Source organism: Urocitellus parryii, chromosome X, assembly GCF_045843805.1.
Source record: "Urocitellus parryii isolate mUroPar1 chromosome X, mUroPar1.hap1, whole genome shotgun sequence".
In the NCBI taxonomy this organism is placed as follows: domain Eukaryota; kingdom Metazoa; phylum Chordata; class Mammalia; order Rodentia; family Sciuridae; genus Urocitellus; species Urocitellus parryii.
In genome coordinates, this window is record NC_135547.1 from 62,608,398 (window position 1) to 62,633,411 (window position 25,014).

General features: G+C 30.8%; 1 protein-coding gene across 1 annotated transcript; it reads right to left on the reverse strand.

Annotated features, from left to right (window-relative positions):
- Positions 1-388: 388 nt before the first annotated feature.
- Positions 389-24,692, reverse strand: Znf711 (zinc finger protein 711). The gene is made up of 9 exons (XM_026413123.2): positions 24,658-24,692; positions 23,583-23,726; positions 22,983-23,087; positions 14,810-15,373; positions 8,289-8,444; positions 7,488-7,625; positions 4,296-4,343; positions 2,903-3,046; positions 389-2,391 (listed from the first exon to the last, which is right to left on the reverse strand). Exons 3-9 carry the CDS (start codon positions 23,059-23,061, stop codon positions 1,214-1,216), a joined length of 2,307 nt encoding a protein of 768 aa, XP_026268908.1. The 5' UTR covers positions 23,062-23,087; positions 23,583-23,726; positions 24,658-24,692; the 3' UTR covers positions 389-1,213.
- Between the last annotated feature and the right edge of the window lie 322 nt (positions 24,693-25,014).

Consider the following 25,014-nt stretch of genomic DNA (forward strand, 5'->3'; position numbering starts at 1 on the left):
GAATGTAAACATGAAGCAACTAAAACTTAAAAGTACACATCATATGCATTACATTTATGAACAGGGTTTTCATTAAAATTTCCCTAAACCAGCTTTTAATATAAGCGCCATTTTGATTTGCAGCATGCTAACACAAAGCGTTGTTAAAGGGATGCATATTTTAAATTTATACACTGTAAACTGAATATCCACCTCCAAACTCTATTGGCAGCATATTGTTCTGTTAAATACCACACAAATACTGCCTCATATTGAAAACGCATGTTAATAACATGGTATATAGTTTTTTTTAAATCAAAAATTTCAATAATGGCATAAAATTGCACCTTTAAACATTAAAGCAAGTAAGACTAGAATAATCATACTTGCTAAGACGCCCTAAAAAAACCTCTAAACATTATATTTAAGAAAAGTGTTCTCTCAGTTTAATCTTTAGATCATTAAGAAATATAGTGCTGATTTTGTTTGCAACACTACAGTTGCATCCATTTTAGAAAGCCACATTTGACTCAAATATACTTTTGTCATATATGCCATACAGAACAATAAACTTGAACATCAGAAAAAAAGGGAAGTTTAGTCCTTAGACTTTACCCTAGATTTCAGCACAGAATGCTGTATTTTAAACATCCTATCCTGTGATAAAATATTAGCTGCTCTGAAATTCTTTTAATAGTACTGAATCAATCTAACCTGTTTTTCAGTGAAATTTATTTGAATGAATACACAAAACTTTTTCCTTTTCTGGAATTCAATTTCCAGGTACAATATAAAAGGCTCAATGACTAAATGACTGATGGATGACTGTATTTTATTTCCCTACCCCATTTCTAAAATTGCATAAAAGTGAGGCTTGCTTGCTAAAGCAAAGCATTGCTAAAACTCCTCAAAGATGTATTCTCTTTTCAGAAACATTTGTCTCAGTATGATCAGCCAATAAGGTATTTGTCTTTACTTTTCCCCTTTGTAATTTAATTATGCATATAATACTATTAAATAGACATTTAAGTTTTTGCTAAAACAATTCTAAATTCATTATGTAATTTTCAAAGGGCTATGAGATTCCCCTGTCAATTCAAATATTTTAAGATCTTTAATACAAAGAATGTAAAGTTGTGGTTTAATATCAAGCTTTGAAACCAGTTAAAACAGATTTTCCTCCAAAGTGGCATATCTTATTTTGTAAATAGCTTCTTTCTTTATATTGATATAATTATATAAGAGCCTCTTTGTGGTGCCTCATAATATGCTGATTTTTTTCTGATGGTCTTCGAAATCCTTTCTTGCAGAATTCACACCTGTGTGGATAGTCTTTTGTATGAATTGAGATCACATGTCGTTTAAAGCCAGATGCATCTGTAGTGCTGTATTCACAATACTCACATTGGTAAATCTTCCTTCCAGTATGGGTCTTCATATGCTTTTTGAGCTCATTTTGCTGTCTGAACCCTCTCTTGCACCTTTTACATTTCAATGACTGATCCTTAGTATGAACTGAAAGGATATGACCACTAAGAATGAATGGATCTGATGTCTTAAAGTCACAGTGCCTACACTGATGAATCTTCCTACCCTTATGAATATCACTATGCTTTTTGAGCTCAGAAGGACGATGAAAACCTTTATCACAGACCTCACATTTGTGAGGAAAATCCTTGGTATGGACAGATATGATGTGCCGCTTAAGGTCACTTGAGTTGGTGCTCTTATGATCACAATGAGGACACTGGTGTGTCTTATGTCCTTGAAACAAATCCAGATGGCGTTGAAGCTCCCTTTCATCACCAAATGCTTGGGGACAATGCTCACATTTATATGGCAAATTGTTTCCATGTTTAGACTTAATGTGAGTTTTCAGATTTGATTGATCTGCACACCTGAAGACACAATACTGACATTGATATGGCTTCTCACCAGTATGGGTTCTCATATGTTTCTTGAGTTCAGAAGGATGGCGAAAACCCTTCCCGCATTCAACACAAACATGAGGAAAATTCTTGCTGTGAACAGCCAGCAAATGTCTGTTCAACAGTCCTTGTTCGGCAGTTTCATAGTCACAGTATTTGCACTTGTGCATCTTCGGCTCCTTGTCTCTTAAAATAAGCTTATTTGAACTCAGTGGACTAGCCTCTCTGTATCTTCTCGTGTATTCTGTAAATTCATGTGTTTTGTCAACTTTATTTATAAGCTTATGGCTTTCTAAGTGGTTATGGAAACTTACTTTCTTGTTAGTTGTAAAGTCACAATCTGTACACTGATATTTTTTTCTCATCAAATGATCAGGATGATTCTTCATGTGTCTTTTTAAGAATCCCCTGGATTTAAACTTTTTTGTGCAAATATGGCAAGGGTATACTGTCAGGGGCTGTCCATCAGGACCTATTATAACAGCTAGGTAAAAAAAAACAAAGGAAATTTGACATTTGGTCAGACTGTTTTAAAGGATTTTACAACAAAGGTGACAAAACTAGCTAATATTCACTATGTGAAAACTCTATTAGTTGAATAAAATCCTACAAGATAAAATGCAAATGAAAAGAAATTTATGGTAAAGTAGTTCACTGGAAAGAAATGAGTGGCACATTTTACTATAGACCACTCACCTGTCAAAATGCTACCATCATATATATATATATATATATATATATATATATATATATATTGAAAACCAGAATTTGACAACCTTTAATTAAATCAACTTGAAAATTATCTTTAAAAGGAGCAGACAAGCATAGTTTTATTACATATCAGTCTCACACTGTAAAAAACAATTATCTATATAATACACAAACAGGTACGTGGGAAGTATGACTACCTGTAAGCAACAGATTTTTTTCCTTTGGTTATAAAAAATAATTGCACATCTCCAATTATTATGATATTCATAAAGCGGAATATTTACCTGTTTGCCACTGCCTTGTTTCTCCCTTTCTCCTCTTCTTGGATTTCTGTTTAAGTACTTTGTTTGTATTAATGCTATCACAAATTTGAAGGTACTGTGCTGCTGTACTACTTCTGTTTTCTAATGTTGAATCCAAAGTATTTCCTGGAAAAAAATCAATACACTGTTAAAACACATAGCATACACTTTTTTGGTTTTGTTTACAAATGTCATTTTGTTTACAAATGACATGGTACCAAGTTGCCTTTGCAGTAGTGAATTTCACATTCTCATTCTCTTTTTTTCCTCTCTCACAGTTGTATACATGTAAACACTTTGAATAGGATATCACATGAAATTAATGTCAAAATATATCACTTTAATCATCCCAAAAGAAGAAACTGAGGAGATACATGTAACATAAGAAACTGAATTTTAGGACCCTGTTAAAAATCTTGTCATCAGACCAATTTCTCACCAAAGGTAGCTAATAAAATCATAGTGATTTAGCAAGAAATATACATATATCAGTGAAGGAATATAATCATGGTAACTTTATGTAATGCATGAAAAATTAAACCTCTTATATATGTGCTTTAGAATCTTATACTTGATGTGATGGGTATTAAGGTAGGTTTTAGAGATTTAAATAACTGTGGCAGGCAATTTGCCACAATTTCGGTGGAATCAGTGCATAGGGAATAAAATCCTTAATACAACTTCAATTCTCACAAATCTATTGTAGTGCTATGCAATTTAATTTAAAACTGTAGATCTATACAACTCTCAGGTTAGCTTGTATACTGCAATATACAAATCTCATCAATTTCTGTGAAATCTACATTTAAGTTTAGATAGTCAAATTCTTCCCAAAGGTAGAAACAGAACAATGAAATAGTTTGTCATGAGGAAAAGCCACCTTGAGAAAGAAAAAAAAATGAACCACAAAATACTACTTAGAGTGAATTAAAACTAAGAAAAAAAAATTGTGCTGACACATGGATTTTATATAACTGTTATAAGTTGATCTCTCTAGCTCTCTCTGTTTGCCATCTAACTTAAGAAAACAGTTCCAATCAAGAAAGACATTAACAAATGACTGATATCATGAAAACACTTTTACTTTTCTGCCCAAATAATTTGTATTTTATAATTTTTCCACAGCAGCCTTTTTATGGCCAGTGTGGTAAACTCTGTATCTTGAGGGAATGAAATGCATTCACTGATTAACTCCCATTATATCCATATGTAAATTAATTTCCCAAAGAAGCAAATTCCTATGTAACTATATTAGGTATGACCAAGCAAGTAATAATCCAACAAATGTTTCTGCAGATTCAAACTATTCTTTACTTACCAAGCAGTATATAAAGCCAGATATTTAACTTATATCTTATATAAAATGTTCTCTCACCTGATGCTTGACAATCTTCATACCTTCGGGAAACTCTTCTTTCATCTCCTAAAGAAAAAGACTAATTACTAACTAATATGCTGATTATAGTGATTACTAGAGATCACATTTTAATCTATTAAAATCTTACTTTGCCCATCATTCCTCGGATTAAAAAATATTTTGCTAAATTCTTCCACTCTTTTGGATTAGGTAATTTTGCACACTGAAAATAAAGGCTGCTGTCAGCATTCTTGGAATTGTTTATACTTAGGACAGTTTTACTTTTTAAATGTAAACTATGTAACTATTTCTTCAAAGTACTTCTAGCCCTGGAGATGTTCAATAATGACTCTAGAATGAATGTACCTTTGGGTGAACCAAGTTTAGGTAAATTAATGCATTTGAACACCAATATTTTTCAAAGTACACAGTATACCTGGACTTTCTTGTACATTACACAGGAATGAGATAAAACAGACAGAAGGGGAAGAAAATAACTTGATAAATTTACCTTCCATGACATACTTCTAAAAGAGCACACCTGAATTTGTTGCTTTTCAGAACCCCAACATCTTATCTGTGGTGTTAATAACTGAAATGAATTTTTCCAAAAGGGAAAAGATTAATTTTTCAAAGGGTACTCCTATTTTAGGAAAATAAAATGTTTTATGGCTCTTATACATGTAGTATTTAAAATAGATGGTACTGAAAATGTATTAAGCAAAGTTCACTTCAAATAGTACAAAATATGTGATAGAAAAAACATGTAAAAAGTAACTAGAGGGGGCTGAGGTTGTGGCTCAGTGGTAGAGTGCTCGCTTAGCATGCATGAGGCACTGGATTCGAGCACCACATAAAAATAAAATAAAGTTATTGTGTCCACCTAAAAAAACTAAAAAAAAAAACATTACAAAAAGTAACTAGAGATGAATCAGTCCACACAAAACATTTTATTATATTAGCCAACTCACAGTGGCATTAGCACAGCATATTTAATGGCCAAACGGCTGATTAAATACATATGTTATGTACTTATCAGGTGAAAAAATGCCAGTGTCCTACCATATGCCGCAGCCCAGACAACAGGGACAATTGTTTTATTAACATCAGAGTCCTCAAGCTGAATCTCAGGGAGAGAAGTTCCTTCCTCTTCCCCTACAATGACTTCCATGTAAACTTCATCTGCTATTTCAGCGCAACCTAAATTTTAGAAATAATTCCTTGTTTATAACCCCAAATATTTAATAAATGGGTAAAAATTCTAAACAATTTAAACCTTTCAACTTTCAAGATTTCAGTTTGGTTAATCTAAAATTTTATAAATTTAGTGTAGGTTTATATTAGGCACTTTTGGAGGCTAATGCCACTAGGAGACGATAATTTATAAAAATTCTTATTCTCCTCTCAGATCCAAGTCTTCTGAAAATGGCTTTTTAATTTTATAAAATGTGTGCATGAAATACATTGACTGATTTTATGGCCCATTGGGAATTACAAATTTATAAAAGGAATTGTATCCAATAAATTTACCTGATAGTACTTCAAACTCAGACTAAGTTTCCCATAGAATCAACATTAGAAAGTAATTTACACTATCTCATATACTATGTTCAATATTACATGTAATAAAAAATAATCAAAATACTGGTAATTGAAAACTTCTACAAAAATGGTTATATATGTATATGTAAATGCATACATATGTATTTATTAAATGCTATTGCTCAAAGACATGTGGACACACTTCAAGAAGCTGAGTTTTAAGAGAGTACTGAGGAGGAAAATGATTGAGGCTCATTTAAAAAAAACATTGTGGTTAAAAATATTTAAATATAGTGCCACTGTATGTACTTTATGTGAAAGCATCTGTTTACATGTAACCTGTTAAATAGAAAGCTGACTTGAATTTATGCTTTTCTTTGATTCACACACTGGGATCTTCTATTTACTATAGAAGGATGTGAAAATAACTTTAGGAAAAAGTGTCCTTCCTTCTCCAAGTTTCTCTTCTCTCCATTTACCAGAAAAGAGACTCTGGTTTGTTTCCCACATCCCCCTGGCACTCTGGTATCAGCCAACCTAAACCTTAGTCTCCCGCCTCCTACTGTGCCCCTTTGTTAATAATACAGTAATAAAGGATTCAGAAACCATATGGAAATTATTTCATTGAACTCTTTCATCTCTATACAAATCTTCTCCACTCATTTGTTTTGATATTTCAGCTGTGATATACTATTCATGTAAGAGGATAGAATTCTTGTCTTCTAGAGAAGGAAATGAAAGGAATAGCTATCAGAATGCAGCTTAGGTAAAACCGCAGCATTGTCAGGGTAATGCTGTGAAATGAAGGATCTTGCCCTACTCGAACAAAACAATAGTTTTTTTTTTTTTTTCTTAACATGTCAAAGAGACAGAAGTAGCCTTAGAGAAGGGCTGTATACTGAGGTGTGGATAAAGTATGCAGAGAGTAAAATGTGTTTAGAAAGCATGACAGGAAAGGAAACCTGAGGATATTTTTTTTTTTTATCCTGTGGTACTTTGCCCCAAGAAATCTTAAGGAATAACTTCTTAGACACCATCAACATCATTTAAAAAATCAAGATCTTAGCAGATTAACTTGGATGAATACTTACATAGCTAACCTCTAAGTGACAGAAAGAGAAAACCAGTTAGCCCTTCCCCTGCTAAATCCAGAGACAAACCAATAGTGCTCAAGGCCATATGGAAAGAACACTGGTAGTACAATTAAATAGACAGGAGTTCAAATCCTACCTTCTAAACTTACTATTGGAATGGTCTTGGGCAAATTATTTTCCCTCAGTCTTTCTTCCTTGCATAAAATAAAGATAACACCATCTACCTCAGAGATGAGTTATGAGAATAAAATGAGAAAATGTATATGTAACATATTCAATAACATATAACATTGATATTCAACTCTCTATATATTTTTGAGCTTCATTAAGTCAGGAACTGTATACTGCTTATCTCTGTATTTCTAGTATATTAACTTAGATATATTTCATGTTTGTGGATGTGAACGATACATGTATGCATGTATTTTCAGCAAATGGTCAGGCTTATTTTAATAAATTTTAATAAATTTAATAAATTTCTTATACAGTGCTTCTATCTCTGAGATTGCTTGTTTTTTTTTTTTTTAATCCATGATCCCTACTTATGTGTTACTACAGTGCCCTTTTTTCTTACTGATATCATCTTCTTCCTGAGAAGAATCTTTAACTGCCATGTAAACCATCTTCTCCCGCTGCATTCGGCTCTGGTCAAGCACTCCGGCTACAGAATGTCCACTGGTGTACTCACTTTCTGTGACAATTTCTGTTCCACCTTAAAAATTAAAACACATATCCAAATAGAGAAGTATCATGGGAATAACTCCCTAAATTAATAAAGAGAATATACAAGAACTATTTACCTTTAGAAAAATACATTTTTTTAAGTTCCAAAATAAACTTCAAAGTGCGAAGAAAATTGTCATAAATTACACTTTAATTTTCTGCTATCAGAGAAATAACAATTACTAACAAATCACACTTATATTCCAAATATCATTTATTTTTTTACATATATTTGCCTATTTATTCCTTACAATAGCCCAATTAGGTAGTTCCTATCATTATGGCCATTTTAATGAGGAAACAAGAGTCAGATGGAGGTTATGTAACTCAAGGTGGCTCAGCTAAATGTCAGAACTAAGATTAAATCCCAAAGATCCTGCCTATAGAATTCATGATATTAAATACTCATTTTAATTTCTTACTCTAAATTCTCATCACTCATTTTGATATTTTCAGCTATAATACTCATGTTTGAAACTCTAAGAACATATTTTGTATTCTTGCTTTATATTCATATATACTATTTTAAAATACACCACCCAAGAAAACTATTAAAATCTGTCCTTTGAGGACAATTTCAGAATAGTCCACATAAAAAGTAAGAATAAATCTAATTCATATAATAGCAATAATCTAAAATTAGTCTTTGTACCTATTTCAACATCATCTTCAGCTTCTGCTTTAAATATATATACTTTTATAACTTCTGAACCAAACCCATCTTCTTTAACATCTTCTTGTGAACCATCACTGCCGATTTTTAATGGTGTGTTTCCCATATGCTCTAATTTCTCCCCAACATCATCCACTGTAAAATATAAAGAGGAAATCATTTCAGTCAAAAAGTACTACTGATATTTAGGGTGTGCTAAGCCTAAACGCAACATTAAATAATGTATTTTAACCATGTATCTACTCTATTCATTTGATGACCTATTATGCAGCCACAAAGTGTTCTTTCACAGGAAAATAGTACACAAGATCGGATACACTACATGATCACAATTATATTTAAAAAAAACTATTCACAGATATTAATTTATGTAAGGAAATATTTCATAACTATATAGCTTTAATTAAAATAGCTTGTGGAAAAGACTGAATAATCTTTTATCACCAAAATCAGTAACAGAAAAATTTATTAAACATATAAGTCATAAAATAAGGCCCATAAACAACTCCCAAATTAAACAGCAGTTGTTTATAAAATAAAATAGCATATGAAATCTAGGATTTTAAAAAACGGAAGAAACCGAACATATCAAAAATTTTATAAAAGAAGCTTTGATAAATCCTTATAACAATAAATTCTTAGTAAATACTCTAATTTCTACTGAGTCAATGGGATACAAACCACAAATTTTTTGTTAAGTCTAATTTTAGCAACGTATGCTTTATTTCAAAGCCACATGCAAAGGAAATAGCTAAATTGGGTACTTTCACCTCCTTTTCCTTATTAAAAACTTTATAATTCGGTACATATGAAAAAAATAAATAGTATACAAAGGTAAAGCAACAGATTTAAGACTTCTACTTACATTTCAAGTATACATATTAAATGTTATTTTCTGCTCTACAGTTTTTAAGGATAACATTTAGTTTCATATGAATAGAATATATGAACTATGCAATAAATAGATTATATTAATATTTTTTTCCTATGGCCATAAGTAATTGAATTCAAGCAATATGTTCTCCCTAATTATTATATGCCTACCATTTTTAATTTTGATACTATTCCTATAAAAACTAAAATGTATGCTAAATTTAAAATCTGATATATATGCATATATATGTATGTGCATACACATATCACAGTACTGCATATGAAACATAAGAAACATCAAATTCTGAAGGCTCTAAATATATATAACAATTCCAGAACTATGAGAAACAATAAATTATCACTAAAAAGCAATAAACCTGGTATTCTTAGAATTTTTCAGGAAGATCTAAATGGGTCAAATTCTCCATTTTCCCTACTTCAGTTTCAAATTTGATTCATATAATTTTAAAAATATTATTTTGGCTTTTCAAAATGGAAAATATCACATTTTAGAAACTCTCTTTACAAAAACTACTTTAATTTTGTGACTAAATACACATGATTCCACACACTTAAGATTTTGAACATTTCATTCTCTATGGAAGAAAGCACTCAAATGATAAAAACAAATGTACTAAATATTTTATTCTATCATAGCAACTAATTATATTACTAGATTTTTGGCAATTTTGAGGAGACAACAAAACTAATTAAAAAGAAAGAAAAAATAATTAAGTACAAGATATTATTGGTTTTACAGCTCATAAAATATGCTAGAAAACAATATTATAAGAAAAATCAAAATAGACAAATTAAGTGTTCAGGAAAAAAAGTACTTTCTTACAAAGAGAGGACTAAAATCTTAAAATGTGTCCAAAACATGAATCTCTAAAGTTGGACTAACTTATAGTTATTTATAAACACTGCTCTATTATATATGAATAGTTTAAAGTGACCACAGTTCTCTCTGGAAAATCTGAATTAAAGCTGCCATTCACTACATTAAAGCTCATGAAATTAAATACACATTTTTGGCAAAATTTAAAATGTGTAAGATAATTTTAGCTTTAAGTTTTGTAATTATTGTTGCTATTCTCTCAGATTACTATTTCTATTTTTAAGGTTCATGATTTAAGTTTAATGCATCTATCATTTCTTATTTAGATTCCTCAGAATGAACAATTTTGAAATATACTGAGTGAATTTGTTCTGTATTTTAAGTCTATAGATGATAAAACTACTAAAGGTGTTGGTGTGCAGTTTGAAGTAAATCAAGATTTATTCTATAATTTGTCACTAAAAGTAACATGTTGATAGACTTGATTTTTAAAAAAAAAATCCTCAAAGATTCTTATTAAACCGTTAAGTTCCAAGTTTTCAATTCTGCAAATATTTCAATAAAAATGACATAAGTGCATAAAAATAGTTTGGAAATATTCTAGAGCTTATATATCATTTATTAATTAGAATGAAAACAGACCGGACAGCTGATGGGACACTGGATAAATAGAGTATCTGATAATTTGAAATGCAGTGCATTATTCAAAATTAAAATCACAACCTAGTTCTAGAAAATACTTTCTTGAATGCATTCCTTATATTACATATCAATTATGCACATAATATTTTGTTGAGTTGAACATTTAGTACAAGTAACTTCTAAAACAAAGTTTATGCCATTTTCACAATGAATTCTAAAATATTTTCAAGTGCTCTAATCATATGGCTATTGATTTTCCTCAAAATAATAGACCTCTAAAAACATAATAATTATTTTAAAGTTACCATAAGTGGTATATTTATTGCTTAATTTATGTTTTTATATGTGTTCCACATATGGGACAGTAGAACAAAATGTGTTAATGAAGATAAAATTTAAAATACCAGCAGGGCACAGTGATTCATGACTGTAATCCCAGATACTTGGAGGCTAATGCAGGAGGATCTCAAGATATTGGCCAGGCTCTGCAATTAGCAGACCTTGTCTCAAAGTAAAAAAAAAAAAAAAAAAAAAAAAAAAAAAAAAAAAAAAAAAAAAAAAAAAAGGTTGGGGTTTAGCTTGTTATAGAGAACCCCTGGATTCAATTTCTAGCATGGAAAAAAAACTTAAAATATCTAAAATTCAAGGTTAACATTTTTATTTATTGTAAGGCACATGATATTCAAGTCCTACAATGTTATTTCTCAAATCACCAATAAGGGGGTATTGTATTTACACCACAGAAATCTACTCTACTAGCATTAAATATAAAACAAAATAGTAAAGCACATTGTTTGCCAACACTGCAAAGTTTGGTAATATTAAATGTTTGTCTATAACCTATGGGCACAATTTGATTAAATTGTATTTTAGCAAACTGTGTAATATAACACTGCTTTTTAAAGCTAAGTAAGCTTTTTACTTTACCACTTTTAAGCTGCTTCTACAAAAATTATATGGAGCATATAATTATATCTGTACATGATACAAATATACAGCATACTGATATACTACAGGGGTGGGGTTAAGCAATGTGCAAAGGATCTATATTTCACAATGGAGAAAAAACAAAAATAGTCACATTTAAATTTCCAACGTGTGCCACTCTCAAATAGATATCCAACAGAACTGAAAACATAGTCACACAAATCTCATATGCAAATGTTTATAGCAGTATTATTCATAATAGCCAAAAATGGAAATAACCAAAATGTCCATCAACTGATGAATGGATAACCAAATACGGCATATCCATACAATGGAATACTACTTGGTAATAAAAAATAATGAAGTCCCATACATACTATGACATGAATGCCTTGAAAACATTATGCAGAGTGAAAAAAAGCCAGATATAAAAGGCCACACATTGTGAGATCCCACACATATGAAATATTTTGAATAGAAAAACCTAAAAATTGAATTTACAGTTGCCTGTGGGTGAATGGCATGGCAAGTAACTTCTAAAGGGTATAGAATTTCAGTTGTGGGTAATGAAAACATTGGGAAATTGATTGGGCAATGGCTACACAACTCTGAATATACTAAAACAATTAATTTACAAACATTAAATGGGTGAATAGCATGGTGTGTGAATTAAGTATCTTAATAAAGTGGTTTTACTTTTTAATATTACTTTTTTCTTTACTTTTAAAATCACTTTTTTCTTTTATCCCTGAAATTGCTGAAGTTTGAGATCAAACTTTTTGTTTTATATAAAATTACATTCACTTCTAAGTAAAAAGCCATCGAAATGCATTAAAGTGGCTCCCTGTTCCAGTGAAGTTTTTCATGAAGAAAATATTCACCCATAAATGTCTTATTAGAAAGATATGGTTATTCTCTTAATTTCAAAGTTACTTAGCACAAGTGGGAGATCCTAACCATCTGCTAAGATAAAGAATTTGTGAAGGTTGGATTGAGCATAGATTAAACTCAGATGTACCTAAGATATTAAGAGAAGATAAATTTCCTACTGCTAAAACACAGCTATTGATTAGGTTTCCTTACAGGAATACTTAGGGATTCTGGAACAAGACAAAGATCTAACTTAAGTCATCAGCTTTAAGATATTTTGAAAATCTATGTTTCAGAGAAAAAGAGAGAAAATGACTTCTTGAATAAGGTACTTGAAGGTAATTTTTTTTTAACACAATGCCTTTTTTTTTTTTAACCTGGTACTGAGAATTGAACAAGGGTCTTGCCCGTGCTAGGTGAGCACTCTACCGCTGAGCCACAATCCCAGCCCCACTTGAAGGTAATTTAATCTTTGATTTTTGAAAGATAACAATAGCCAACAGAAACTGAGTGGTAGTGAAAAGTAATCAAAAATTAAGGAAAAATATTAAGAGAAAAGAAAATGGTGAAGTAGAGGAAGAATTATAAAAAAAAAATAAGGATAAGAATGGAGGGATAATGAGTGATGTAGGATGTAGGGATAATGAGTGATGTAGTGCATGTGTGTTTGTAGATACATTTTCTACAACACAAAGGAATTTAGTTTTAAATGAATATTTTAAATATTTTTTTTTTCTTTTCTACCGATTAAGAATTAATCCTCAGGGCTGGGGATGTAGCTCAAGCAGTAGCACACTCACCTGGCATGCGCGGGGCGCTGGGTTCGATCCTCAGCACCACATCAAAATAAAATAAAGATGTTGTGTCCACCAAAAACTAAAAAATAAATACTAAAAAAGTCTCTATCTCTCAAAAAAAAAAAAAAGAATTAGTCCTCAGCCTAAACTCCCTCTAAAATTATCCTGCAGTTGTTTCAGTAGCATTAGAGCTATATAATGTTCTCCTTAATTTTCAGTCTAATTATATTAGACTAGAAGCACAGAAGTCCTTGCATTTGACATATGTGGTAATTGTCAAGATAACTATTTGAATCTAACATATTTCAGAAATGTTTAAAAAAACTTTTGCAGAATCAAATCAGAAGATAATGTAAGGTATGACTATTTATACATGATATCTAAATTTTATGTCACTTTAAGACCAATTTAATGAATAAGAAACTACCAACACTTTTGCCATATTCTTTTATAAATGATAACCATAGTTATTATAATGTTAAGATGTAAATATCGAGTTGCTATAGTAAACTACATCTGTTTAAGAATATATAATAACATTTGCACAATTTTTAATTATGTAAATCAGTCCCTTAAAAACAATGTAAATATTCACCATCAAAAGTGCTTACAGAGGAATGTTAACATTCTAGACTTTAAAATCATATTTATTACAAATTAAACAAATCTAGTGTGTTTTGAATTCACTGATACACACATAACATGCAATTACTATATTCATAGATACACACTGTATATGGTAATTCTCTTCCCAGTTAATCTTTTTGGCATTTTTAAATAGAACAAAAACCTTCCTCAGAAAAGTAAAAAGTCTTTATTTAATCTTTACTACTTGTAGCATAATTTCTTCAAATTTTATAAAGATCCACTGTTTTTTCAAGCTTCAAAGATAACATCATGAGATTTTTATTATCACTATTTTTTTCTGGCAAACCTATCACTTCAAATGAGAACAAAATATTTCTATCCTCCTTCCTCACATGGAAAGTTTTAAGGATCTCAGAAAGAACTCTGAATAAATGTGCTAAATAGTTTTGCATAAATCATACACACACATATTTAGTCAAATGGAATACACACAAAGAGAACTATAGAACACAATCTGAGTGATTTAATTTTCAAGTATTTAAAAAATATATACAACAGTTCTTAAAATAATATGCATAAATTCCTATGCAAAATCGCATTGACAAGTCCACTGCTTGCTGTGTTACAAAGAAAGCAACAGTGGAAAAAAAGTTACTTCCAATTTTGAAATATACATTTTTACCATTAAAAATTTGTATCAGTATCCTTATGTACCTTCCCAAGCTGTTCCTATTCTGATATTAAAACATGCACTATAGCACTTTATTTTGGATATAAAAATTCACTGAGTAAACTGAAAACATTAAAAAAAAACTCAAAAAAAACTGAACACACCTTTGAAAAAAATTAAATTTTCAAAAGTTTCCCCCATGAATTTTATTGAACATATCCTCCTTCCCAGAAAATCTTTCCAAGTTATATAAATCAATCTCCTGAGTAATGAAAGATGACTTTGTTTCACTTACAAGATATCATTAAGTAGTCTTCAGAAGTGCTTTTGACATCATCGTCATCATCTTCATCGTCATCATCATCATCATCTTCAGTTTTTATAGTAACTGTAGAACCAGGAACACCACCAGCTGCTTGAATCACAGTTTCTGTATCTGAATTTGTTACAAGAACCTCCTCTGATACCATTGTGGGAGAGTCAACTCCTGAAACACAATCTTGGACCACATGTTCTAAGTGTCCATCAGGACCAGTAACAAGGTCAGCCACAAAAACTTGCTCAGGTACCCTAACGGTTTCTGTAATTAGTTCAGAAGTCAAGATATGATCCCCTTCATCTTCCTCTAAATCTTCTTCAATGGCAACATCAGCTTCAAGTACAGCTTCAGGAACAATCACACCTTCTGTTACTACATCAGTCTCTGTGATGATATCAGGCCCATGGACAACTTCAGCAGCAAGGCCATGATCAAGAGTTATCCCATCATCTGTGACAACATCAGAAACTAATACAGCTTCAGGAACTGAAACAACAATATGGTCTCCATCGATATGTGCAGTACCAGCCATTCCAGCCACTATAATACAAACAATTATCCAAAAAAAGGTAAAGTTATTTTATTAATTAAAAGTACTGTATTTAATATATCAAATGCTATAAAATATTACTTATTAATATCCTTACTAAATATATCATTTAAAAATCACTGACAATTTAATTATAATAAAAATATCACTAACTAGGAATTGGAGTAGAAGTAGGTAAAAAAAAAAGTAAGTAAAATCTAAATAAATATCTAAAAAATCAAATACCTTATTTTTAAGTAAAACATAAAAGTCATAATGACACACCATTATACTCCAATGAAACAGATAAAAAACAGTGATAAAACTAAAGGCTGGTGAAGATGTAGAGAAACTCAATGTCTCATATGTTATTGGTGGAAATGTAAAATGGTAAAAGCAACTCTGGAAAATAGTTGGATAGTTTCATACAAAAGTAAACATGCACTTACCATACACACCAACAATTGCATTCTAGGGCATTTTTCCCCAGAAAACTTTAAAAAACATATGCTTGTTCAATAATTGTACATAAAAATTAACAACTTATAGTAGCTATTACTCATAGTAACAAAAAGCTGGAAATAACCCAATCATCATTTATCAGGTAAACGACTGATTAAACCAATCTGGCATACCCTTTCTGCATAATGCTACTCAACAATAAAATGGTGCAAAATATAATACATTCTACAACCTGAATGATTTTCCAGACAATGATTCTGAGTGAAAAAAGCCATCATAGGCTAGGGTTGTGGCTCTGCAGTACAGTGCTTGCCTAGCACATGTGATGCACTGGGCTCCATTCTCAGCACCACATAAAAATAAATAATGTTATTGTGTTCATTTACAACTAATTTTTTAAAAAAATCATTAAAATTGCCATATATAAGGTATAAATTAAATAACTGGAATAATTGGTATAACTGTCTCAAGTTAATAAAACTTTAGGGATGAAGAACAGATTAATAGTTGCCAAATGTGGTATATGTGTGTGAATAGAACAAGAATAGCATATATATGGTGATGGAACAGTTCTGCATATTCACCATGGTGGTGTTTACAATATCCTATATACGGACTAAAACTGCATAGATACTACACACACACATTCATGTAAAAATGGTGAAAAATGAATGAAGTCTGAAGTTTAGTTAACAGTAATGTACAAATGTTAATTTTCTACTTGTGATATACTACTATGGTTATATAAGATGTCAACATTGGAGAAAGATGAGTAAAGGGAAAATAAAAATAATATGTACTACTTTTCCCTAATTCCTGAGAGTGTATATTTGTTTTCTGAAAATGAAAAGACATGAACAAAAATGTTACTATGTTCAAAAAAGTTAACAAATACATTATGAAATATGTATTATAAACATGACAGTTCCTGAACTATATCTGAAGTGGGAGGCATTATTCAACACCTGATTTAGGGGATCAAAAAACTAAGCATTTTAGACTAAGTTTTGTCTTGATAATAGTAAATCTACAACAGGATCAAAACGTAAATATTCTTCATGAGCAGCAGGGTAAATACCAACTCCACTTGCCTTGTAAATATTGTATAAATGTAAACTCTATCCATGAGGAATCATTACATTCTGCCCCTTAGAGGTGGTACAGTACACAAGATTGTTTGTTGATCTGGTTATAATGAAATTATGTATATCTGATTATAATACCTAATGATCACTTTGTATAAACTATGAGAGAATGCTATTTGCTGTACAATGTTCACTATTGTTAATCAATCCACTATGGAATTTAGTTAACAAGAATGGAGAACAGTTGATACCATGGATAACTCAGCCCATCAAATAATAAAGTAAGAAAGGAATGTTGAGTTCTTGGGAGCATCTTTTTATCTTGAATACATGTCACTACTCTCAAACTCTCACCTAAACCACCAAATTACCTCAGAAGAACACACCATGATCCTGCAAATCTGGTAGACAAAGGGAGTTTGTATAAAACAAATAATTTTATTCACTTATTATTCCACTACATGTTTCAGATACAGGGAGGGAGAGAAGTTTCAAATTTAGCATTCAGTCTGGAAATGTGATGGCTTTTTGCAAGAAAAAAATAATATTATATACACAAAATTCACAGTACTGTAATTCTTACATAGATAATAAAATTACTATTTCATAAAAATCATTTTACAAACCAAAGATTTAAAATGTAGGAAATGTCACTTATTTTAGAGCGTTGCTAGATTAGTTTGTTCCTGAGAGTACATACAAAGAAGCATAGAATAATGCTCAAGCTGACCTGGGTTCTGATTAACTTCACTGGGTAGATTCTAAGGAGATATAATAAATGCCTTTTGTTTAATCTTGTTGTTGTTGTTATTTTAGATTGAACCCAAGGACACTTTACCACTTAGCTACATCCCCAGCGCTTTTTATTTTTTGAGACATGATACTGCTAAATTGCTCAGGCTGGCTTTGAACTTGTGATTCTCCTGCCTCAGCCTTCGGAGTGGCTGGGATTAAGTTCATCAAGCTTCTAGTGGGAGCTTACAAGTAAAAATAAATCAGATCTTAACCAAACTAAATCTAAATATGCTTTTTTACCCTGAACCAAATGATATGAAGGATCTTAGACCAAGAATTGATAAGTCCATCACAGGATTCTAGCATATTACTCAGATAAAGATGTCTTCTATTAAATTTTGCTCTTCCCTCTTTTCAGTTTATCTGTTAGATTTCACTGTATACCTAAATAAAGTCATTTATTAAGCTATACACTAGATATATTCATTATTGACAATGAGCAAAGCAACCAGATAATAGTTTATATATTTTTTCATTTAATTCTCAGAACAAGAGAATAAGATGGGTATTATTATCCTCATATTAAATATGGAGAATCTACAGTTTAGAGAGGCTAAGTACGCTTGCCCAAGGTTCAGTGTAGTAACTGAACTTATTGTGTAACTCCAGACTAGTTATTTTTTTTTTACTTAACTAGGAAGATAAAGCTTATTTACTTAATGTAGAAACTGTTTTAAAAGAAATGTATAGGATTAACCAAGTTGGGCACTACTGAAGAATAGTTTGAGGGAAAAAGTAAAAAAACCTATCACCTAAAAAGTAATTTAAATTTTAAAACACTTAGTAATAGCACTAACTGACATGAAGAATTTACCTTACTAGTAAGGAAAATATAAATGAGAAGAAAAAACAAGTGTGAAATGAATGCCATAACCAAGAAAGATCTAACTTACAGTATTTTCCATTTTACTCAAGTTACTTCATTTAAATGTGAATATCTGGGGCTGGGGTTGTGGCTCGGTGGTAGAGCGCTTGCCTAGCATATGTGAGGCCCTGGGTTCGATCCTCAGCACCACATACGAATAAACAAAATTAAAAATCCATTGGCAACTAAAAAATATTTAAAAAAGTAAATAAATGTGAATATTTGGAGTTTTACCAGCGTGATGGAATAAAATTCGTTATTTGTTGGATCTGTTTTATACTAGTATCTAAGGCTATTTTTCTCTTTAACTTCCAAAGCAATATAGACATTTTGCAATATCAAAATGTTAAAACAGGGGCTGGGTTGTAGCTCAGTGGTAGAGCACTTGCCTAGCACATGTGAGGCCCTGGGTTGTATCCTCAGCACCACATAAAAATAAATTAAAAAATAAAAGTATTGACAACTACAACTAAAAAGTAAATTTTTTTAAAATCTTAAAACAATTATTAAACTGACATACCATAAAAATATCACAATGTCTAAAATTTTAAACCTCAACTACCTTTCAAAAAATTGGTCTAACAATTCTAGATTAATGGTTCAAATTTTCTCTATAGTAGTTATTCCATACTCCTAACCAAGAATGTTATAGAATTTAGAGTTCTTGACATATAGTCTATTTATTTGGCTAGTTCTACTTATATATGCCAATTTTAATGTTTCATAAATATCACTAAATTCATTGGGTTGCAAATATCAAAATTTTGATGCTAACAGAAATTCAAAGTGAATACGTCTAATTCCAAACAAAATGTTAGAATTTAGACAATTTAACAGATTGGTAAACTAAAGCACAGAGGGCTGCTTTAGAAAAAAAAATATAAATTAATAGAATCAAAATTTCCAAAATTCTTCCTAACAAAATTCTCTTTATGAGTATACTCATTTGACACCTTTCCATTTCATAAAATAACATACACTATGTATGAAATTGTGGTCACAACTATATATCAAAAACATAAGAGTTCTTGCCTTCTAAGAGCTTAGAATCTATTTTCCAAGCAAATATGTATGCTTTCATATTAGATCAATATCATCCCTAACCATATATTAGTGGGCTCTACCAATATTAGTTATTATTGATTTAATTGGGAATTAAGAAAAAATACAAAACAATTATATATTAATTATTTATTATATAATTATTATAACAAAATGTAAAAACAATTTAGTTGGCATTGATTTTTATACCTAAATTTAATGAATATGGAATTAAAAAAGAATTAAAAGAATTAAAAAGTGGAATTAAAAGAACATATTCTTTCACAAAAACAATAACCAAAAATACAATTACAGAGTTAAATCACAGAGTATAATAGTAGTAGAAAGCAGTAGCTTCATACTTTTTTCTGCAATAAATAAGCTTAATTTCTCTTTTAAATTCATTTTAGAAGGGGCTTCAAATTATGCTTTGAAATTTCCAATTAAAAACTTGAGTTCTCAAAATTTTCCATTTTATTACTCTTAAAGTAACAAGGGGTCATAAAAGAAAACTTTGTTTTCCAGGCCATAACATTTATGTGACTATGATTGTGTGTAAATATATTTTTGTATGTGTATTCACCCCAGTTCAAATGAAAGGGATACAAAGATGTGTTCACTCTGTGGTTTCAAGTATGCCTTGGCACACTGCCACATGCCTCCAAGGGCACACATCTAAGATGCAAAGCTTTAGGTCTAACAAAACATTGTTCTAATGCACTAAAAGTGTTTCAACAACATAAATTTCTGTCAACAGATGAATGGATATACAAAATGTTGTTTTCCTATACTATGAAATACAATTTGAGAATACAAATGAATGAAGTACTAAAACATGTTACAACATGAATGACACTTGAAGTTATTTTAAGTAAAAGAAAGCCAGACAAAAAGGCCCTATGTTGTATGATTTCATTTATATGAAATATTCAGAATAGGAAAATTCATAGATTAGTGAATGCCTAGTAGTGGTAAAGAGAGAGAAGATGGGGAATAACTGCTGGTGAGTATGAGGGGTTTTAATTTGTTTTTTAGGTAACACAATATTCTAAAATTACTCCAAGGTGATGGTTGCACAATTCTCTGAATATACTAAAAACCACTGAACTGCAAATCTTAAGAGAGGTGAGTAGTATGGTATATGAATCATATCTCAATAAAAATAAAGAAGGAAAAACATGTATAAAATATTAAATAGCATGTTTTACTTCCCTAGCAACTAAAGTAAAATAAAGTATTAATGAAATAATAGATTAATTATATTTCAAGGCACTGAGGATGAACAATGGAAAAGAAAATTAAGAGGAACACCAAATAAATATTCACCAGCATCAATCAGATGATTTTCATTCTTTGGAAGGAAACACATTCTACTTGCTAAAAGGAATATCTTCAAGAATGAAGGGAGTCATGGCAATTTAACAACTGTTACAGATGAGGTTATGTTTTGTATTAAACAGGAAAAATACTATATTAACTTCCATTTTTAAAATATCCATTTTAAATAGTAAAAAAGTGGAGTTGACATTTCAACCAAAAGTTGCTTATATTGAAATTAAAGTCTTACAGTGTGCTGAAAACTATCACCTTTTGAGCCAAGAATTCATAAGGCCACATATAAATCTCTTATTTTTTAGCCATGTTGTATTTCTTGTACAATTTATTTTGTACATGTTTCCATGCCAAATAATTTCTAACTCAACACAATTCATTTATCTTTTAGGAGAATAAGTTCATGACTCCTTTCTTTTTTTTTTAAATATTTATTTATTTATTTATTTATTTTTAGTTCTCGGCAGACACAACATCTTTGTTGGTATGTGGTGCTGAGGATCGAACCCGGGCCGCACGCATGCCAGGCGAGCATGCTACGGCTTGAGCCACACCCCCAGCCCCTTCATGACTCCTTTCTATATCATCAATTAACTACACAGGCATTCCAATCCTTACCATATTCAAACTTAATGTACCCAAGTTTACTCAGGCTTACAGAAGTGTCAAAGAATCATAGAACTAGAGAGTATCTTAATGTTCTTTAGTCTAACCCACTCTTAAAAGTGAATTCAGTTATTTAGCCAAGTTCACACACCTAATAAACAGAACCTCCATGTCTAGAATCCACTTATTACTCTGGGCTTTTCAATATGGAACCAAATGACATATTCAATGACATTTTCCAAAAATAGTAGTATCATTTTCTTAATTAAGCCAAGTATCATGGGTTCCAGTTCTCTATCAGTAATTTCAGTTTTAAAAACTCTGTTATCACATGTTTTCTGTTTACCTATTATCCTGATTTACCATTTGTCTTTTCTGCTTTTACTCAGATCTTGAGTTTTTATGATTACTTTCCTGCTTTTTTTATTTCAGATATTTCTATCTTCTCTGTAATTCAGACCAACCAACCCTGCCTGAATTCAGTTTTTTTGTTGACTATCAATAGAGTTTTAGCATCTCTATCAAAATGACTACTTTTTAGAGGTTACTAAAACACTTAACCACAAAAGTAGGGAGTTTTTTTCTTTAAAAAGAAAAAATGTGGGGCTGGGGATGTGGCTCAAGCGGTAGCACACTCGCCTGGCATGCATGCGACCCGGGTTCGATCCTCAGCACCACATACAAACAAAGATGTTGTGTCTGCCAAAAACTAAAAAATAAATATTAAAATTCTCTCTCTCTCTCATCTCTCTCTCTCTAAAAAACAAAAAAGAAAAGAAAAATGTGGGGCTGGGGTGGGGGCTCAGTGGTAGGTTGCTTGCCTGGCACATGTGAGGTACTGAGTTTGATCCTCAGCAAAACATAAAAATAAATAAATAAAATAAAGATATTGTGTCAATCTACAACTAAGAAATATTTAAAAAAAAGAAAAATGCATGTTATTAATAACAACTTTCTCAGGAAAAAGCATCAGAATAAAAATAATTACCAAGTCCATGATTTTTATCTCTATCACTTTATAAGCACCTAACTACTTTGAATTGAAGAAAATACTTCCTTTTCCAGCTTTATTAGAAAACCAATTTAAAATTTCCTACATGTGGGAATTTTTATATTCACACATACACACACACATATTCATAATATGACATAATTATGTACTTACTAATGTGCAACCTAAGCTTTTCATTTCCAGTAACATATTATCTCTATATTCCAAGTTTCCTTACTTCAATCCTCCCACAAACTACAAGAATGATTTAAATATACCACTGATACATAGCTTATTTAAAGCCAATAAGCTCTATAATTTTATTTTCCTAGTAAGAGAATAATTTTTCATTGTTAATTCTTCCCTTCTTTAATTTCTTTTTTGGTATTTAGTATGTTCTTACTTTTTAAAAATATAAAAATACAACAAAGAAAATGCTTTACCAAAATCCTGCATAATCATGGTATGGGCCATTCTAGAGTCTGATGTATGCAATCCAAGACTTCCACCACCTGAATCCATACTTAGCAAAGTTCACTCAAAAATATCTGTAAAAGAAATGGTTTTAAAAATAGTTTAAATACATTTAGCCCAAGTCAGTTGTTATGGCAAAAAAAAAAAAAAAAAACGGCAATTGAAAATATGCTTCTCAACCAGGTGTGCAAAGCTTATTACAAAACAAACAAAAACAAACAAAAATCCTCAAAACCTGATTAGATGGTTTACATGATGACCATAATTAAAAGAAGGGGTAGGTAGTGAAGTAAACCAAAGATTATGGAGAATTAGGACAGTAAAGGTGATGAGGCAGAGAGAAGTGATAGAAGCAACCAAAAGAACAAAACTGCAGCACTGAGATTAAGGTTAAAATATAGGTTATAAAAGAAGAAAAAGAACAAGATGAAAACGGACAATAGTTGGGATATTTATACATTACTAGAGGACTCAGATGTCTAGTATTAGTGAATTTCATCCAGTAGCTCTCATCCATTTCTTCCAGACCCAGATCAGCCCTGGAGCGGAGCTCTGCAGATTGTATTCACCTCTGGCTCCTGGGGTTCTACTTATAATGTAAATGTTTTATCCCAGTTTCCCTGGAGTTCTTTGAACCAGTAAGGACTTCTGGCCTCACTCTACTACATTCTCTTGTCTCACAGTTTTGAGGACTCGTGAAACATGACTGCTTCCTAAATATGGTAAACATAAGATCAATCACATACAAACATTTAGCAAAGTGTTTCAGCATATCATTTGTAATTATACAACTGATTTTTTTCAGTAATGATTAATAAAATAATGCTAGCCACATGGTGGTTTTGAAACCAAAGGCTCAACTTATTTCATTTCAAATAATTTATCATATATTTAAGAACATCAGATAGTAAGAAACAGAAAGCCAAATGCCATCACTCAACCTATTTCTTATAATTACTTATGTGAATTTCCCTTTCAAATGTAAGATCCTAAGTAAAACAAAGTATCAATTTCATAAGGAATTTATCACATTTTCAATTAGAAGTATTCACTACTTTGGGATATACTTCACAAAAGATGAGGTTACGGAAAATCAAAGTTTTACAAAGTTGTCCTGTAAAACAAAATCTTTTCTTAGATCCTCAGAGATTGCTAAGTTGTCTTTTTTTTCCCCCTTTGTGTTAAGGCTCTAGAGATACAAAAGAGGTAGAAGAACCTCTCTGGGTAACTCCTTAGCAACATTTGAGTTATATACAATGTATGTATAAATATGCTACAGCAATGAGTGACATTTCCATTTATCAAAGGATTCAGATAAAATTACTTTGTCTATACCTGAACAAAATTACCTAATTTTAGAAATTCTTAGCTTTTTAAAATTCTTTTTTCAAACATCAAGTCATTTTCAACCTTTCTGCTAAGCAAATGAGGTCAAGAGGCCAAGAGAGTTCTGAATAAATTATCTGTACGTTCATAAAATAAATTAAAATGCAATAACGACTTGTTTTTAACACTTAAAACAGTGTACTATTTGGTTTTTAATTTGATTAATTGCTCTCTTTATATGTAACTAACAGAACAATTATAAATGCCTTAAATTTTAGTTTAATTGTTAAATAAAATATTAAATAATTTGTTAATCACCTTTATACGATTGCCTTGAAGAAACTGTAGATTTTCTTATCACATTGTAAAGTAAAATCTGCAGCAATTTCTCTTTAGTTTTCCTTCTGAACTATGTTATTTTCTTTGGGAAAATGTTCTTTTTACCTATTGTAAAGATATATTCAAAATTAGATATTTTAAAACATTTTAAACCAAAACCCTTACACAACTTAGGAATGTTTTTCTTTACACTTCAACTTTCAGTATGAGGTTGGGAAGAGCTCATATGCTTAAATCTGTGTTTATCCAAAAAGCAATCAAAGAGATGCCAACAGAAATAACTATCTACTGCAACATGTGCATTGTTATTACACTTACAATTTGATTAAATTGATT